A 20,182-nucleotide genomic window follows, 5' to 3' on the forward strand; every position below is an offset into this window, starting at 1 on the left:
CACTAATGCTAATGACTTCTGTTATTAATTTTTTGCAGAAGCAGAAATATCTGATTCCTCTCCATTCATATATTGATATAGCTGATGGTTTTATTTTAAAGAGTCCTCAGTGACTTGAAATATTCAGTACCCCAATAATATTTTTCAGTGATCATTTTCTAATCCTACCTATTGCAAGTTCCCATAATAATAGATAAAAAAAAAGACGAGATTTGATTTGCATTTTCTATGTCTCATTTATTTTTGCCTTATTTATGTAATGGTATGAAACAGATCTTTTCCAAACTCGATATACTTTTTTTTTCTTTTCTTTTTCAAGACAATGGTTATTTGATTGATTACATCAGTCTGCAGAGTATGATGACAGAGTAAGAGACTTTATTATTTCTTTAAAGAAAATAATGACATTAAGTTTTATGTGATGTATAATTCCATCCCTGTTTGGTGGCAATACAAATATTTTACTCTTTTTATAATTTGTGGAGTGGCAGTAATCAGAGTCTTTTGGACTTGGTTGCCTTCCCAGTGCGGAGCTGCTGGGACAGCCCTTGGGAGGGGTTGCTAAAATTCTATTTCTCTGCTGCTTGGAATGGATCTGCCTGGTAAGAACACATGGTGACAGACAATGTCCAAGATCACAGCGCTCTCCACCAAGAGCCTGTGGCTGCTGTGATGTGGCTCTGAGGGCCCATCCCTGCAATACCTGGGCCCAGACACCCCTTTGGATGGGAGGCATGCACACCTAAGGGCAGCTCCTGGTACAGGCTGCATGGCCACCCTCTGTCTGCCAGCACAGCATGAACCCCAGGAACACTCAGGACACTCATCAACACCTGGAAGCAGACACTAAACACACCACACTAGAGAGGGCACAGCAGGCAGGGGAAGACTGTCCCCTGCCCTTGAAACAGCCCTAATGGGAACAGGGGCCATGTTTCCACAGTAAAGGAACTCCATTCCTCACTGGAGCTCGTCAGCTGCTGGACAGTTTTCTAAGTAGCATTGGCAGAGTTATCAGTGAGCAGGCTTCCTCTGAACTCCTTGTCCACAGCCAGTGGTACTGATCCAGGTCTCCTTGCCTGTGTTCCCAGGGATGCTGGTGGGGAGTCACCAGGACAGGAGCTTTGCAGGGCAGAGGCTCCAGCATCACAGGCAGCTGCAGCTCCTTTCCAATGCTTGCCAGCTTGCACAGCCATCTCTGCCACCCCGCCTGCGGCCAGGTTAAATTTCTCCAAAATCCCTTCACTGCCGCCTGATGGCACCTGCTGGAAGCTCCTCTGAAGGCCAGGCACTGCCTCTGCTGCACATTAGGGCTCGCAGAAGAACATTTTAGCAGAGATGACCTCTGTGAACATCAGCTGCAGATGCTCTGACAGGAAGGCAATGCCAGTGGCTGCTGGACCAGGGTTCACACCAGTGGCTGGGCTTAGAGGCTCTAGAGCTCCAAAGGGAGGACAGAAAACAGGAGACATCCAAAATATCTTCATAGCAATTGAGCTTATATTCTGTGGTTTTTGGGGTTTTTTTTGCATTTTGCAGCACCTAGATGCAAACTAAGGTAAGTTCTCCTTCATGCAACCAAAATAAAAATAGAACGGAGTGACAAAAAACCAAAGGGTAGCAGCTTCTACTTTGGTTTTTCACTATTTTAAACTCATACATGCACCTAAAATCAATAAGTGCATTTTTTTAAAAGGCAGAGAATGTAAATATTCAAAATCTTGGGTTGCACCTATTTCTGGAAAATGTAACGCACAGCCCGCAGACTCCAGTTCAGTACTCCCAGCGTGGGAGTGGGAGGACTGCGTTCACATGAGACATGAATTAGGGCCTAAAAATATGTCCTAGTAATAAAGGAGAAACTAATTTTAACTTTCAGCATTGCCAGTTTCAGAACAGAGCTTCATTTAGAGGAAATCCATTTTGCAAGTGTGGGAACCTGCCCCCAAAGCTCAGAAAATCATCAGGTAAGACAGGTCCCGTTCCCTGCTGATGGGGCTGGGGCGACCAGCAGCCCACTGCACTCCTACCATTCCACCAGGAGACACAGAAGAACCATGGCTGTGTGACTTCCTACAACTGCAGTTCTCACAGGTCTGTGTGAGCACATCCAGCAGAGCTGGAGCTGCTGGGACCATCCTGACCCCAGCCCTTTAACAGCTCTCTAGCACACACCAAACTGAAGGCCCTGACTTGCACCTGGACAGACACACACATTTCATAGACTTCATAAAACAGAGTTTTCTGGCCATGGAAAGCATGTGCAGAAGGTGACACAGGCGTGGGTCTCAGGTGCAAGTACCACATCAGCTCTCCTGCTGGAGGACAGGTTGTTGTAGGTGGGGTCTTGCAGCTCCCCTAAATCCTATCAACTCTTGAGCCATCTTCTGAAGAAACACTTGACCCAAAATTCAGCCTCACCTGCTCCTTGCTGATACACTACTGTTCAAAGAGACCAGCTAAGGGCAACAGCCAGATTGCACCGGTGTGAGAAGAGAGCAATGCATCTGGGCAATGCAAAGTTGTAAGTGAAAAAACACCTGCAAGAGAGATCTCTAAAAACAGAGGCAGTTGGAACAGGAACATGCCATTTCTCCTGAAAGGCCTCCTGGAATATTTAAAAGTAGTTCTTAATGGGAAAAGAAATGAGTCCTAGAGACTATTTCAAAATGCCACAGGGCTCTGTGGTCTCAGCCACACTGGCTCTGTGCTCCTTGGGAAACTGGCAGACTGGAGCCACAGCCCCAGAAAGGTGCTTCACATTACTACTTCTAGCCAAAATGCAGCTTCCTGCACATGTTATTTCTTATTCGTGTTTGAAATTACTTTTTAATCAAATACCTACAACAACCACAGAGAGTTCTGAAAGAAATAAAAAAAAAAAAATTAAAAAGTAACAGACATGAGCTGTTTTCTGTCCTCCGATAATTCCAGAATGAAAATATTTTAAACTATATTATATATTACAACATCTTTGTTGTATATGTTGTATGTTATATATTACAGCATCATTCCAAAACCTGCACTAACGCTACTGCAATAATGTGTTTGGAGCTGCTGCAGCTTTTGAAAGGCTTAGATAGCATGAATAACAGAAAAGTGTATATGCAAGAAACATCAGCAGCTGGGTGGCACTATCTAATTAATAAAAGAAATTATGTATCGGAGAGCCCATGGCCCAATTCAGGCCAAAGACAACACGGTTGCTTGGGTGGACATGCCACAGAGGTACCAGCTGCAGCAGAAAGGAGAAGCAAACTCAATTCTGCATAAATTATGTGACACTTGGAGACAGATCGTTCCTTTTGGAGGAAAAAAAAACCCTCTGTGTGATGCTACCTGGTGTTTGAGATTGTGACTAGGACAGTAGGAGGGATGAACAAAGAAATTATTTTATTCACCACTCTTCTACCTGTGCTGACAAATGTATAATGTGTTGGGGAAATTTCCACTCTCTCTTCATGCTGTGAGTCAGTAAGGGGGAAGAGAAAGCTTGCCATCCCAAGATTTCCAGCTGGAAATAGGTAATGGCAAACAGGCACTTGATCCCTCAAAATCTCAACCCCAACTTTATTAATAAACATGCAAGTAAGTGCAACAGGGAAAACTGCTCCTGCAGAAGCTATGAACAAACAGGTTTCACATGGTAATCTTGCCAAGGAGCTGAGGGAAGCTCAGACCTGAGCTTCTGAAGGAGGATGGTCCTTCAGTGTCACCAGCAGCTGGTACAGCCGCAGGTCCCTTAATGGGATTTTTTGAAAAGCACAGATCTTGGCATCTGAGAACTGAATGAAAATGTTGGATTTGTTTACTTACTGCAAGTCTACAGATATGTGTATATTTCTGTCCCATATCTTTGCAAAGAAAATTGTGAGAATATAAACTGATGCAAGCTCTGCAAAAGAAACAATTCATCATTGTCTTTTTCCACTCAAAGTTTCTTTAAGCTGATTAAAAAAAAAAAAAAAGGACATCTGAAGTCCAAAATTCTACAAAAACCCACAAGTTGTGGACTCCTTGATTTCTGTATTTCCCCATGGCCTATCTGCATGGATTTATTTTCAGGCTAAGAGCCCAGATAATGCATAATGTAACATTTCACCCTTAAACCCCCGAGTTATGATAGAGAATAAACAATAATCATGATGAGTACAAGATGCAAAGAGATTAAATACAAGGCAGATGTTCAATCTTGCCTTTTCAGCTGAGATTATAAATGGTCTGAGCCTAAGAGAAAAATTCAGAGCCTGAAAGTGAAGGTTTGATAATTAATCAGTTATAATGGTATAGGGGATTACAGAGCACAATTAAAACACACTGAAAATAAGAATGATAAAGGAGGATGGAGACAGGAGTATGGAAGCAGCTCTGCCAACAGAGAAACATCTCAACACAAGCAGCTGAAAATGATGCAGCTCATAAAAAAACTTGTGCTTAAGAATCAAAATCCAACTACAATGTTATAAACTAAATTAATTCCTGGACATTTGATCCAGTGTTTATTTAAAAATAAGGGTTGGATCCAAGCTCCTTATGAAGCCTAGTTCAAAACTTCCATTGAGTCCAGCACTTTATAGAAATATGAATGTACATTAATACAGGCATTGCTGGAGCACATATTGGCACATGAATATGCATAGTACAAGAGAGTCTGTGCTTAAGTACATAAATAGAAATGGAATATAAACATATGCATTCATAGCTTTGAAGTTTCATTCGTAACAAAACAGCGTAGAGAAATTATTAGCATTTTTACAAGATCATTTCTGCCTAAGTCAGATACTGAAGTGCTACTGATACTTCCAAGGCATTCAACAGATGGGGAGTCTAGACTGATACGTTCTGTGCTAGGCAAGAGTATTTTTAAACCTCCTTTAGCATTAAATTCTGATACTGTCCTGTAGGGATGAACTAAGGTGCTTCCTGAGTGTGCAGTTTTAACTTCCTTGTTTACTTCAGGAAACTAATTTGGCAGTGATCCACTCCTGATAGTGCCAGTTAGCATGACCCCAATCCCTATCAAAATCATCACCAAGACCAATCTGTGCTGAAGACAGTGTCACCTCCCATATGAGAATGTCCTATGAGATGCAGATCCCATAAGCCCCAGGGCCTGGTGCTCCTCAAAAGCACAGATTCCCATGTAATAGGCTAGGATTAGGCTCCTATATTCTTCCTCTTGATTCTGCTCTCAATCTTTCTCTTTTTCCTAGTGGAAACAAAAAAGGAAATTGTGCTTAATTTGCAACTTCTCGACAACATTGATGGATGCATATTTGCTATAATATTATCTACTCCACTGAAATTAATAGATAACTTTAATGGATGAAAGTGGGTATGATACAAGTGAAGATAGAAAAAGAATAATTCCTAGTTCTTTTCTAGTTTTGGAAAATGAATGCAATAAAGTGATATCCTGTTAGAAATACCTTTGCCTACCATGTATGCAATTTTAAGCTATATTACGAAGGTACCATTTATTTGTGTGGTTCATTGCTTGCCCTGTGAGACCTGCATTTGTTCAAAGTATGAACTTATTCTAGATTTAAAATTTTAAGAGCAAACTAATGCAAAAACATAATGAAATCACCTTCAAATCTGCTTACGTTCTCACTTCCCATACAAAATTATTTTCATCACAAAAATAATCCCCCAAATTTGTCTGAGATTATTCCGGAAAATCCCATGCTCAACAAATCCTAAAACATGCTCCACCTGTTAGTGAAACTATCATAGTAATTGTCTGGGCTTTTATCTAATGAATATGCATTACAGCAGTCAAAACAAATTCTATCTTAATCTATATTACTGGGGAAAGTTTCTGAAACAAGCTGTTGCAGAGAAATTTATATAATATGTTGTCAACATTCAGCAAAGACAGGCTGTCTGCCAGAAAGGGCTGATGGAAACGGTTTCCTGCATTTGGTCAGGGAGATGTTTTTGTGCTATCCTTAAGCCATGCTTTTGTCCCAAGGTGTGCTGAGAGCATCCCATGCCCGGGTGCCTTTAGAGTGCCAACCCACCTGTACTGCACCTCCCTGCAAAGCCTGAGCTGATCATGACCAAAAAGCCTCTTTTTGCCATGTGGGTTTCTGTGAGTCATCATCTCTTCTACGATGTGCAAACTCACTGACACCTGTAGGGGCAATGGCTGATGGAAATTCAGCTGCCTGCCTGCACCAGGGACTGCACCTGCAGGCAGGTGTGTGCCTGACACCAGCAGTTCCAACACGATGGTATGGGGCAAACCAGCAGCAGGAAAGGTACTGGAAACCAAGATTAACAAGGTTTGTAAAATTAACCGAGATGAACAAGATTTGTAAAATTAACCAAGATTAACAAGCCACTTCCCAGTCAACTGCCCCCCTATGCTGCACACATTGCTTTTGCTATAATGGTCATTAAAAGAATAGTCTCAGCCTCTTATCTTGACTTTTTGCTGTCTCCCTTTTCTGCCTAAAGAGCACATGAAGCAATTTTTATGTGCCAGCATCAGAGAAACATCTACTCAGCTCAGGAACTGGTAGCAAGATCAGTTTAGATATGCTAAAACAGAGCAAGCCCTAAGAAATATATGCTGTAAGAAGGTGCATTATGATTTTTTTTGTACATAGAAAAGCTTTAGCAAAATAATAGTTACTTCTTATCCCACTTCTGATTCCACAAAGAAACCTAAGCACCAGCACATTTGTATGCAGATCTTGTTACTTATTATTTACTGCTTTTCTGAGCAGCAATGGAATGACTGAAGAAGTGATTTTGCTGAACCAAGGCCATGTGTTACCCCAAAGACCTTTGATGATATATTGGGCCTCTCCAGGCACCAATCTCATATATACTTTCCTTTTCATAATTTGTATGAACAGCAGCTGCTTCAGTAGGTGAGGATACAAACAAGGGAACTCAGATAGTAAAAAGAAGGGGGGGAAAGAGATGAGTGTTTTGGTAAATAAGAAAGAAATTGAAGAAGTGCACATATGTGGATTTTCAAGGTTACATACACGTTTATTTAAGGAGTGATTCTTTGCAAGATTTGTGATTATCTTTATTGAGAGGCTGCTGTAATGCTTAATTCGTTCTCCTGTTAAAACAGCATTCTGCAAGACCCAAACCAGTGTAATTTGTTGCTGCTTGGTTTCAGTCAATTTCAGAGACAACTGTTTTGGGGCAAAACTAAGATAATTATGCATGAGGAATAGAGTTTTAAATTTTTTTTAAACTTTATAAATTATTTTCCCGGACTCAGAAATGAGGGCTTGGTTCTTTTTTCATCTTAAGATGCATCTGCCACACTTTAGTCAAAGAATTATTGTTAAAGACTAGAGTGAATTTAGAGTGGTTTTAGCTAAAGTGAAATAGTCTCTTGGTCTTCTGAAGAGCTTGTGCATAAATGAAATAGATGAACTACAGTCAAGGTACAAATGTAGGGACTGTTACTATGATTTTAATGGAAATGAAAGTGATGAAATTTAAAAATTAGTATTTAATCCTTGTGAAATTAAGTGATTCATCTAAAAGGATAAATCTCATTTAAATAAAAAAGTAATCTGTAACAGTTTCAATGAATTCCATAAGCAAATTCTTGCAGCACCTGAAGGAAGTAATGTATATTATAAAACTGGAGTTATTGTGGTTATTCTGCAGACTTGTCCGCAATGTGCTGCATAATATGAAAAAATAGTTACCTTTTAAATGTAAACTTTGCTACCTAGAAACCTCACCCTGAGCACCTATAACAAACCATTCTGGGAAAAACAGAAGCTGAAGAGCAAATGTGATTTAACACCACAGGAGAACCAGATCCCACGCCTTTGTCAAACACAAAACAGAGAAGTAAACACGAAGCGCTCTTCTTTCCACCAGCAGCAGGCGGAACTGCTTTGCCGTGCCCAGCTCAGGCTGCCCTGCAGGCAGGGATTGCCCTCTCCTGCCTGGCAGCCCCGGGGCCCTGCCAGCCTGCAGCCGGGCACACGGCTCACCTCGGGACGGGCGGATCCCGGGGACCGCCGTGTCACACGGCAGGGCCGGATCCCGGCAGTGCCAGACCCCGGCAGGGCCAGATCCCGGCAGGGCCAGACCCCGGCAGTGACAGATCCCGGCAGGGCCAGATCCCGGCAGTGACAGATCCCGGCAGGGCCAGATCCCGGCAGTGACAGATCCCGGCAGGGCCAGACCCCGGCAGTGACAGAACCCGGCAGGGCCAGATCCCGGTAGGGCCAGATCCCGGCAGGGCCAGATCCCAGCTTCGACAGATCCCGGCAGGGTCAGATCCCGGCAGTGACAGATCCCAGCAGTGCCAGACCCCGGCAGGGCCACATCCCAGCAGTGCCAGATCCCGGCAGGGTCAGATCCCGGCAGTGCCAGATCCCTGCCAGCCTGCAGCCGGGCACACGGCTCACCTCGGGACGGGCGGATCCCGGAGACCGCCGTGTCACACGGCAGGGCCAGATCCCGGCAGTGACAAGACCCCGGCAGTGCCACATTCCGGCAGTGCCACATCCCAGCAGTGACAGGATCCCGGCAGTGACAGATCCCAGCAGTGACAAGACCCCGGCAGTGTCACATTCCGGCAGTGCCAGACCCCGGCAGTGCCAGATCCCAGCAAGGCCACATCCCAGCAGTGACAGGATCCCGGCAGTGACAGACCCTGGCAGTGACAGGATCCCGGCAGGACAGGATCCCGGCAGTGACATCCAGCTGCAGCTGTGACACAGCCACAGCAAGAACTGCTACAAACCGGAGCCAGGTTCCTTGCTCACTTGAAAGTGGAGCCACACACTCCTGCATTCCTAGCTCTTGCTAATTAATTCTGCAACAGATGAACTGCTCTGACTCAATTTCCCTCCTGTAAACTGGCTGAATACGGCCGGTCTGCCTGTGAGAGTTAATAACTTTCCATAAGTAGTTTGAGAGTGTACCTAGCATGATTATACTGATGCATTTTTATTAACTCTGGGCAATAAGAATCCTTGCTGTCTGGGATGAGTTGGAACTAGCTGAAGAGAAGGATGATCTTACCATTGTCAGGGAAAAATAGTCCAATGTGCCTTACAACATAAAAGCACAAATTTAATAAGGAATTCAGTGCTAGCCTTCAGGAAAATCTGACAAAACATCTTTGTCTATGGCTTCTTACCACATTTAAGCAGAATGTATCACTTGCTTAAAAATGCGCCTAGGTTAACCAATCTATAAAGCGGTGTTCTGTTAAACTAATTCTATAACAAACCAGACTTCTAACTGCAAAAGACTATTTCATTTCTGACTACTCAAAAACTGTATATATTTTTAAATTCCCAGGGTTTTTTGACACCTAATAACCATCTCCTAGTAACTGGTCCTGTTAGTAACTTACTGCCCATTTTTACCTTTCAGTTTACACTTTGTGCTGTAACATGAAAAGACTTCAAAGTTCTTTTTTTTTAACAAAATGAATGCATAGATAAAGTCTTCTTTTAAAAGAATACAAGAGGGTACAAGTTAACCAAGAATGACTAGCTTTTGACTTGTTCTAGCAGAACCGAAATGCTTCACATTTATTCTTGAACACTCCTGTATATTCCCTCTTCTTGTGTAGGAAATTTAAAGGATTTGCACAGTTTTATTAAAAAAACCCAACCAAACAAAAAAATCCACCAAAAAACCACAGCATCAAATGTCTTGTGCTTATGGATTCCAGTTAAAGGCACAAGAAGTCCAATTTGTGGGCACAGCACCAGTTAAAGCAATTCTCTGTTACACAACTCTAAAAACTGATAATTATAAACATGAATTGCAAACAAGTCAAGTATCTTGATTTTAGAAACAACAGATTTTACAACAGACACGCATCAGATGCTTTAGCATAAATAAATGATAAACACAGGTCAATCAATAATCTTTGAAGCAGTTGCAAGTGGAAGAAACCTGCTGTCAGTGGTATTAAAGAACATTCCCTTTTTGTACTGTTTCTTTTAAACTCCTAAATCCACAAGCAGCAAGAGCTGAGCTCCACTTTAATTACTGCGCTGCTCAACAATGAGGCACTGCCGACCACTGCAGCCTGCTTCACAAAATCCCCATTTATATGGACATGTAAATTGCAATTCATGATTGACAAGAAGAAGGGAAATTACAACCTGGAAATCAGCTAATGAAAGTTAATTTTGGGTAAGTTTTGTTCAGGAAGCCCTGGGCATTTTGTCTGGTGGTTTGCGGCAGGGCTGCTGGCATGGATGCAATATAGAGCACGAGCTCGAAGTTGGCTTCTGCTCTGTTAGTCCTTCTGTAGGATTCAGCTGGAGAAAGATGAGCACACAAAGAAACTTAGGAACAAATCCACCTTTTTGGTAAAGGTCTGGAGTTTCCTGACATGACGATTATGGGTTCCTGCACAGACACCTGACTTGGCCATGCTGAATTACTTAGCTACTCAAAAAACATACCTGCACAAATATAGAATATATAAATATTCTAAAAAGTCTGGCTTATAAGAAGTGTCTTTCATTTCTTTACTTCTCACTCTAAAAACAAAACAAAAAAAAAATCCTTGTGCAGTTGTGCCTTTGTGATTTGTCTATAAGATGACTGTTACTGCACAGAGAAAGATCACACACAAATACAATGAGAATTTTATACATACATTTTTAAAATTACAAACTCATACAGTCTGGATGGATGAATGTGAAGAAACACAAATTATATAAGAGTATTTTATTTTTACATCACTAAACAAAATACTTTAATGGAATATAAATATTCTTCATATAATTTGAACTCTACAGGCTTTAAGACCCTTTGTCTCATATAACCTGGAGTTTATTACAGTCATTCACTTCAAACATCTAGACAACTATATTTCACACAAAAACGTATATATGTACCTATATATTAAGGCACAGACATATATGTACATAGAAACACAGTTCTGCAACCCTGACTGATACTGAGAAGTTTCAATTTCAATTTTACTGAGTAGGGGCAGCAGAATTAGGCCTTATACAAAGGTAACACATTATTACAGTTGGTTTAAAAGCCATCATTTTACATTTGTTAAATCCCACTATTTAAGGAATAAATAGCTATTTCACAGTCTCTGAGAAGTGGCAAGAAGCAAGCAATTGCATAAAATCAGTTGTGTGTAAATCCCTAAGAAGATGGAGATAAAATATCTGTCAAATTCTACTTATTTCTTCCCACACTTCCCAGCAGCTTTGACTCTTCACGCTGATGTTTCATTAGCATTTGGAGAAAGGTGATTTTGTTAATAATTCTGAGCACCATTTCTCTTGCAAGGAACAAAAAATGGGGGGAAAAAAAGTCACACTTTAGCATGAAGTATTTTGCTGAGATCTACTTATTGCTCATTCCTCATTCCAGACTCGCACAAAAAATGCCACCAGCGCATTGTGCAGGTTCAGAAACTGTACTCACAAGTGGCACAGCTCCAAAATCAGACTCAGTAGTTGGTTTAGCATTGAGACCAAATCCAAACCCAGAAGAAACACTTTCAAAAACACAGATTAGCTTGCAGGGGTAATCCCCTATGACACAATACTCATCTGATGATGATGCACTGGCAGTCATGCCAGTACCTGTGGGGTTTTTCCGCTTAACAAATCATCTTATGTTTGTAAAATTTCTTTTCACCCCCTTTTATTTCACCCTTTTGTTTCTTTTTTTCAAGAGAATAAGAAATAGGGGGGGTGAATTAATTTTATTGTAATCATCCTAACCTCAGTACAGAATCAAAGTAAGAGACTAGGAATCAGTCTCAATTTCCGTCTATTTTTACATATACCACAAAGGGCGTTGAGTGGGAACAGAGAGGAAGGCGACTTAAAAAGCTGTCAGGAAAATTCCAGGGAAATGTGCCTGCCTTCCTCCCAGCTGTGCTGCTGGTTTTGGGAGCACAGGGCAGGGGGACGCGCATCGCCAGCGCCGCGAAGCCGAGCAGAAAGGCGCCTCCTGAACCGCTGCCATGCCACGGCCTCCGCTGGGGAAACGCCAGAGTGCAAAAAGCCTCACAGTGAGCAGCAGCGATTAAACTGCCTACAAATCACCTTTCCACCTAATCCAAGCAAGTCAGGAGTCAGATAATTTCCTGAAAAAGAGGATTCATATCTCATATTAAAAAAATGAAATCCTTCTTAATGTATCCTACCCAAAGCCAAAGCCTACAGTCACTGAATTGAGCATCAAACTTAGTAGTGCGAGTCTCAGCTGAGCTAATCAAATACCTCAAACTCCCTACAAATAAGTTTTGTTTTTCCATACCTTGAATGAACAAAATTCCCAGGCCAGCTACATACAGTCTCAACAGAAAAAGTCCTTCCACTCCTATTAAAAATGCTGAAATTTTCCTTCCTTAAAGGCCTCTGTCTCAGTAAATAAAAAAATCAGGAAAAAATTAGAGTAGCCTGTTTACCTTCTTTATAATCTTTCTTCTTTAATATGATTTTACTGTATCTTTTCTTGTGTTTATCTCTAAAGTAAACGATATAAATCTCATCAATTTTCTTCTACCAAAATTTTACACATCTCTAATCCCTTTTGCCATATGTCTCTGAATCCTCACTATTTCTAGTACACATTTGGGAGCTAGAACAGCCAGAACGAAATAGAATATACTCAGTGAAAATACACCTTTCATTCATTAATGTCACGGTAATATCTTCAGTATTAGCTGTCCTGCTCTTTACGCACTGTGCCCTGCTCCGTGCTTCCCTTGTTATCACGCTTTGCTTAGCAGAGATTTTCATTAAACCAGCCATGGCAGTGTCCAGTCCTTAGTCTGGAGTGTGTATTGTTAATTCAGGGTCCAAAAATACATCCTCATATTTCAAATCTGCTGTAAGAAGCAAGAAATTTGAGACTGATTGAACGACAATAACTCCATCCATTTAATGCTTTGTGTTAAGGCATTAAATTTGGCTATTTTATGACTCAGGGAGGGTTCCTATTAGTATGGGTTGACAAGCTGCTTCCGCCAGTTAACAAAGCAGTCTTTTTAATATGTTATATATCACAATATGCTGTTAAAACTCCTCCGGGTTGGCTGCTTCGTTTCAAATTCATACAGCGGGGAACAAAGGTCAGCCACAGCAGAAAGGTAAGCGCTTCGTTTTGCTGTTGAAACTTGCATAATTTGCAGGCAAAACAAGCTGGTTTACACAGCAGACATCGAGTTCATCACAGATGCCTTGAGAATGATCTGTCTACTGATGCATATCAGCCTTTTTTGTCTGGATAACTAATCACTTACATGGAAAAAACGGTAAACTGCCTGAAAGGTTGTAGAGATAGTTAGCTGTAAACACAGGGATCAATTCACGTTCATTACTACTCGCAAAACCTATACAATATTGGCCAGCAGTAATTCAAAAGTAGTACAATTAACAGAGATCAGACAGATATTCTCACGTTCGCTTTTTTGAGGCTTTCTAACCTATAAGGCATTAAAGGAACCTAAGAATACAGTTTGCACAGACCTTTAGTAACTTGGTATTTCACAAGGCAATTTCATCTAACCTTTAATTTTTAGTGCAGCATTTTCCATTTTAGGGTATCACTTCAGAAAGGGCTGTCTTTAAGTATTTTTCAAAACTCTGTTCATACCACTTAAACTGGAACTTGTAAGCAAGGCTCTCACCTTATGGGAGAATTTTCCTAGACAAGTCATCAAGGAAAGCCTACAAAATTTTAAGCAATGTGAAGTGATTTCCAACAGTAGGATTCCTTGACTATAGCTTTATATGCCTGTGTATTGCCACTGAGGAAAGCAAAACATCTGACAATATCTGTGTTCAGAAAGGCAAAAATTTCAAAATACGTTATTGCTCATGTAATACGTGGTCAATATTCATACCAGTGCTTTTGCTACTTACATAATTAATACTTCAAGATAAAGTTGAAGTATTTTGTTCTCTTTGAAAGTAAAATAAACCATTCTATTGTCCTCACAATTACATGCTGTTCTCTTTGAAAGTAAAATACACCATCTTATTGTCCTCACAATTACATGCTGTTGCTAGGAAGTTACAACTCTGCTATAACCTAATCGTCTGCTATTTAGATATGGACTCATGAATCCCATATTTTTATTCTAAATTTAAGTTCAGTCATCGTAGCTAATGTCCTTGATGCTATCTCAAATTGCTGTCATTACACGGATCACTAGAAATTGGAGGTAATAGTAAAAAAGAAAAGAAAAAAGAAAGCTACCAAATTAGATGATGGATAAAGGTTTAATCAATTTAATTTTATCACCAAATCCATTGCCTTCGTCTCGAGCTGTCAGGGCACGAGATAAGCGGAACACGTCGTGAAGCACAACACAATCCTTTTGTGGGGAAGGAGTTGTGTCCCTGAACCTCGCCAAGATGAAACACGCTCATTTATTACTTTGGCACTGCAGGATGATGAAGAACCAAGCTGGTTTCCTCCCTTCATCTTCAGCACAATCTTTCTATTTCATTAATTTTTCATGGAATTTCATTTCACAATCATTTTGCCTCTCTCACCCACTTGCTGCCCTTATTTAGTTTATACTGTCAACTTTTATTTCATGCCCCATTGTATCAGCAGCGACTCTGGCCATGGCTTTCTACCACATCAGGGATACCTGATGCCCTCCTGCTTTCAGTAATTAACTTTGCTCAGTACCCCTATAAATGGCATTGCAAATAAGGGGTCTTAATTGTTGTCTAACACTGGAAAATAACTCAGAAGGGTTATCTATCCGATCCCCTATTTCATACTTACTTTCTGTGTGTTGAAGTTGCTGGAGGCTGCTGAAGTGTGGCCTCTTTAGTTTTATCAGTAAATGGCAACTCTGCTTTTGTTTGGTCTACTTGTAATGACTTATCTGCGAAAACAAGCCTTCTTTTCAAAATCTATACCACAGGCTACAAAATGGGTACAAGCTGTGCTGAGTTCTGCCAGTACTCTGCCATATTCCAGAGTCCTAAGAAGACACAAGAACCCGCAAACACTGTAAACGCCTATAAAACCCGAAAAATTTCAAATTATTTTTCTAAATCAATAGGCATAATCTTCTCTTCTCTGGTCATTTTATACACACCAATTAAAAAAAAAAACCCTAACAACTCAAAACCAAGCAAACAGAGAGAAATATAAAATATCTACTACTGCTACCACATGAAATTAGTATGCAGATAATCTGTCAAGCATCCACATTTATTTTTAATTAGATCTTTGAAAAATTAAGATATTTACTTCCCACTGAGAGTTATCACAGTGTTTTAAATGACAATGAAAATATTTCTACCTTTACTAATTTAGCAAATAGGTCTAAGTATCCATATTTTAACTTTTTAATACACATTCTGCACAGAGTGTAAAACTGAATAAAACCACCCTAAGTCTAGGTTTGCAATATGATATTCACTGCACAGACATTTATTGTTAAGGCAGGATCTTCTTACTGAAAAGGCTGCTGGATTTCATAAGCATGAAAATAAGATGCATGCAAATTAATTACTGGATGATAATATTGTAAATGGGAATAATTTTCAGTGTCCTACACTTTTCAGTGCTTGATTTGCATATATGGATATTTGCTCTCTGACCCTTATTGCATGTGTTTTGTATTTTTTTTAGGCCAAACGCACAAGGAAATTCATTTATTCAGAGAGTGCTGTTTGCTTTCCTTGCTTGAACTTGCTTTCTGCCCCCAGGAAACTCCTAAAACAGCGCATCCAGGTGAAAAAGAAATGAAGTGCTATACCCACGTACACAAATTTATAATTCACACTAACCAGAGCAAAAAGATGACTGAAAACATGGAAAGTAAAACAGAAGAGATAAGCAACACTGCTAAATACAGAATAATAACTGTTTCTGCTGCTGTACATTCCTAGATATTATATTAAGCAATGTCTCAACCTGGTTTTAAGCACAGCGCTATGTAACATGTGTAATAAAATATAGTAAGTTGTATAAATAATTTTTTGAGTCCATTTCTGTAAAGACTGGGAATGTGATAGATAAATTAATTTTCTTACTTTGTCTAATACTCAATTTAAATTTAAGACTACAGTGAATATTTTTGCCTCCTTGTGTTCATAGGTATTCCTGTGTATGGATGTGTAAACATGTGTGTAGTTACACAGTTTAAGGTGGCTACTAAAAGCATTCCTGCTATAAACAACAAAATATGTGCTGGAGCATAGTTCAAATCAAGTGTCTTTGGTCTAACTCTCTGCAAAGACTTTCTCACAATCTATTAAACAGATTAAACCAGCAAAACAGTGGAGCCAACAGTAATTCTCATTAAAAAATAGTAATTTAATAGCCTAATGAACACTTTCTTAACTAGTTTCCTGCATAGTCTGTTTGATAAGCAACACATCCTTATGAGATAAAAATAAAAGAAAAAAGGATGGTCAGTAAATAAAAATAAAATATCATAACAGTAAAATCCAAACAGAATTTTATACACGGCATGCTTTAAGTCACAGGAATTTTTTGGCCAGCATGATTTTACAGGAATGTGTATTTTTTTGAATGTATACTGTAGTTACAAAGAAAAGAAAATCAAAATCATACGGACACAAGTCTGTGATCAGTATACCAACCAACTACATTATTTGAAAAGTGGTTACAAATAGCACATTTGGAAGAATAAAAATGAACACTTCAAGTTCACATCCTATTGATGTTGGCCAGTTAAGCACTTTCTAGAATGCAATTCACCTCCAGCTGTGCATTCTGCAAATAGCTGTCAGCTACCAAGTTATTGTTGAGCAAGTTTTCATGTTTGTTTATTTTAAGACATTCAACTTCCAGTTGTTTTGGCAAAACAAAGCAAAAAAGGATGCATCAGAAAAGTCTTATTGAAAGACCCTAACTTTTGTCAGCTCTTAAAAACAAAATTAAACTAAGTACCTTTTCTCCACTGCATAGATTAATGGTTTACTCTTTTCTCCTGGCCAAGTACAGGTCACTAAGGCTAGGCTAAATTGCATTTCCATAGAAAAACAGTTTTTCCAGAACTTTTTTCCAAAAAAAGTCTGCAGAGCACTATTTGATTACAGGGAAATTTAAAGGGTACAGAGTACGCAGACGCTCCTTTCTGAGAGTTTGAAAATTTATTCTGTAATGCCAAGTAAAAGACAGCCTTTCTCACCAGGTGTTATAACCTACTAAAAACCCAGAGTAACAAGTTGAGGTTGCACACCTGCTCGAAGCCCTGATATATCTGCACGCCTGTTGTTTCTATTTGTGTGCAGGTCACTATTTGTTACTATGATTTTGAATACAGAGTTAACAGATGAAAGTAAAAATAGTGACAAATGACAATCAAATGACACAGCCTTGCATTTAGCATTTGGCCCATTTTTATCAGCTACTATCCAAAAACTGCTTTCGACGCCTTCCTAAAAAGTTATCAAATGCTGCACTTACTGACTTCAACATAATCAATAATTAAGAGACACTTAGCTAATGGCACGTATAAATTAGGTTTCCTAGACTCTGAAGGAGAAACAGTGTATCCAAAGCATCAGCTTGAGCGCCGAGTAAAACTTGTGTGAGTACCACATAGAGATCATAATTACATGTTAGATTATATTTACTGCTTGGATAAACACTCGGACTTCGCATCTCTGCAGTTGACTGCCTTGCAGCTGGGCATCTCTGGCACTCTGCTCCTCGTATCAGTTTATTTTACTTTAAAATGCTCACAGCCGGTTAACTTCGTCTTTTTCAGGCAAAACATCAAAAATCAAGCGGTAGTGTGTCATCCCCTCTACAGGAGAAAGCAAGACAGCCTTGCGAAGAGCTGTTATCTAGGGCACATTCCCTGCTCGCAATGACATCCTGTAGCTTCACTTTTCCTGCTTACGGCAATTAGCGCCTTCCTAACCAGGGCTCGCTCACGGACGGGGAACAGCACCGAGACAGAAAAACTTGGCGGACCCCGTGTAGAAGGGGACAGAAGCGGTAGCGACAGCCGCGGGGGCTCCGCCCGGGCAGCGGCACCTGCTGCCCGCGGGCTCGGGGCCGGGCGGGAGGCGGCGGGCACCGCGCCGGGCCGGGGCAGGCCGGGGCTGCCGGAGCCCGGGACGGCCCCGCTGCATTCACCGCGCTGCCCCGGACGGGGCCTGCCGAGCTCCCCCCGCCGCACCCCCGTGGGCTCAGCCTCGGGCCGGCACAACGCAGGGACGGCGGCGAGCCGTGCCCGGCCGCGGGGCAGCGGCGGCCGCTCCCGTCCCCGGCTGGCCCCGAGCACGGCACGGCCCGGCCCGCCGCGGCCGTCGGGGCGGCGCGGGGCTGGTGCCGCCGAGCGCCGGGCGCTGACAATGGAGCTGCGAGCTGCTGTGCAGATGGCAGGCGGACAGAGCGGGAAAAGAAAACAAGAAGAAAATTACATCTCTCTTACCTTTCCTCTTTGATCTCCTCCTCCTCCTTCTCTTGGACTTGCATCTCAGCTGCCCGCTCGGCCCTCCCGACGCCCTGCCGCTGCCCAGGACGGATGTCATGCCGGTACCTCAGCGAGCAGCACCGCGCCAACGTGCTCTCCTCCCGCGGAGTTTCTCCTCGCTCTGGAGGCGGCTTTTATAGGGCGGTGGGTCGGCCCGGCGGGGCTGTGCCGGGGCTGTGCCCGGGCTCCTCGGCGCTGCCGCCGCGCAGGGGTCGCGCCTCCGCCCCGACGTGCCGGGCCCGGCCGGGGCGATGCCCGGGGGCGCCGCCGCGGCTCTGCCGGCCCCGCGCCCACTTTTTGCACCTCTGCGAGTTGCCGGGCACCGGCCGCTTTGAAGCCGATGGTGCGGGGGTGGGAGGGGGGGGCGAGGGGGGCGGATTTGCTGCTGCAAAGTCTCCCGCAGCCCAATCGCTCCCGCCGCCCGGCGCTGACATCAGCTCCGCCAGCCCTCGCCCCCAAACTCCGCTCCCCCGGGGCTGCCGGCTGTGCCCGGCTCCCGGGAGAAAGCCAGGGAGAATGGCCCCGTAGGGAATAAAAACATCCTGCCTCCTCGTCTTGGAGAAGCCGGAGGGGCAGCTCGCAAGGAGGGAGGCTGCAGGGAGGATTTCAAGCCTATTTTTTTTTTTTTGTCTGCTTTAGACCATGTGGACACTGAACACTCCGCTTCCACATACACAGAAATGCCTCTGCTGTCCTCCCTAACCGCGCAGTTATTAACTAGTTCACTAATTGCGATGCTTATTATTCCCAGTGAAAGAATATGAGTTACTGTTGAAGGATCCCTGTGTCAACAAACCTTATGCAAGCGGATAAGTGTAGCGATTCCCCTTGAATCTCCAGTTATTTTTAAGGTACGTGCTCTGTTACATTCACGATCAAGGGCAAAAGCTCTGTGAAAAGAGGAGTGTGTTGTCGCTCAGGCTCACACATTAACACTCTGCAGTGCCTCATTTCGGCAACTGTGCAATTAAAGTGTCGGGAGCAGAGGGGCTTTTACAGAGAGGAAAGATGACAACAGCAATCCACTGAAAAGCTTCACTACAAGGCATTACATGCTCGTTACAAAAAGCCAGGGTACACAACAGAGAAGATACTGCTTTAAGTTACGAGAGACCTACTGCTTCTGTGCTCTATTGTCCTCACATATTATCTCATTTAAAAATACGTATCTGGAAACCTAGGTGGTGACTGGAAAATGGAAGAATATCAAGAAAAATTGTGTTAAATAATGAATGTCATCATTAGTGCCTACTGCATTTGCAGTTGGCTGAAGGAGCACAGCAAACCCTTGTTTACCAGAACTCCTTTAAATCTAAAACTTCCTCTTGTTGGAATGTAGGTTACCTGGCTCCTGCTGCTAACCACTTCCACTGCAACCCTCCCAGCTATTAGAAACCCTCTGTGTTCAGCTGGTATATAGGCCTCTGTAATTTTTGGATAAGGCAGAGCTACATGTTACAGATTTTCAAATAAAATAAACAAAACCACTTCCATAAAAGTCTTTAAAGGTGCTCATTTAAACCAGGATATGGATAACTCAGGTGTGCAAAGATGGTGTCACCTCTTGGACCCTCTGTGCTCCACGAAGCAGGTCGCATATGGTAAGAAGGCCCTATGTACCCTCGCTTTCAAATATGTGGCTCAGGGGGAAACTGCCCTCCCATCTCAACAGCTAAAGAAAGAGAGCCTGAGAACACAGACCTGCATTACTTGAATGCCAGATATAGTTCAGGAAGGTCTGCATGAAAGTAGGTTCTT

The 20,182-nt window shown here is 42.1% G+C and overlaps 1 protein-coding gene and 1 long non-coding RNA gene across 2 annotated transcripts in view; both read right to left on the reverse strand.

Annotated features, from left to right (window-relative positions):
- Nucleotides 1-18,997, reverse strand: part of ADARB2 (adenosine deaminase RNA specific B2 (inactive)) — a 304,122-nt gene extending 285,125 nt beyond the window's left edge. The window contains exon 1 of the mRNA XM_064390598.1: nt 18,383-18,997. Within this exon, the coding sequence (XP_064246668.1) occupies nt 18,383-18,482 (100 nt within the window). The 5' untranslated portion in view covers nt 18,483-18,997. The remainder of the gene's footprint in view (nt 1-18,382) is intronic.
- On the reverse strand, nt 110-8,060 carry LOC135281530 (uncharacterized). The gene is made up of 3 exons (XR_010348157.1): nt 7,980-8,060; nt 6,024-6,266; nt 110-5,209 (listed from the first exon to the last, which is right to left on the reverse strand). It is a non-coding gene; the product is annotated as an uncharacterized LOC135281530 (long non-coding RNA).
- Nucleotides 18,998-20,182: the final 1,185 nt, after the last annotated feature.

The sequence above is a fragment of the Passer domesticus genome, chromosome 1 (genome assembly GCF_036417665.1).
Source record: "Passer domesticus isolate bPasDom1 chromosome 1, bPasDom1.hap1, whole genome shotgun sequence".
NCBI classification, from domain to species: domain Eukaryota; kingdom Metazoa; phylum Chordata; class Aves; order Passeriformes; family Passeridae; genus Passer; species Passer domesticus.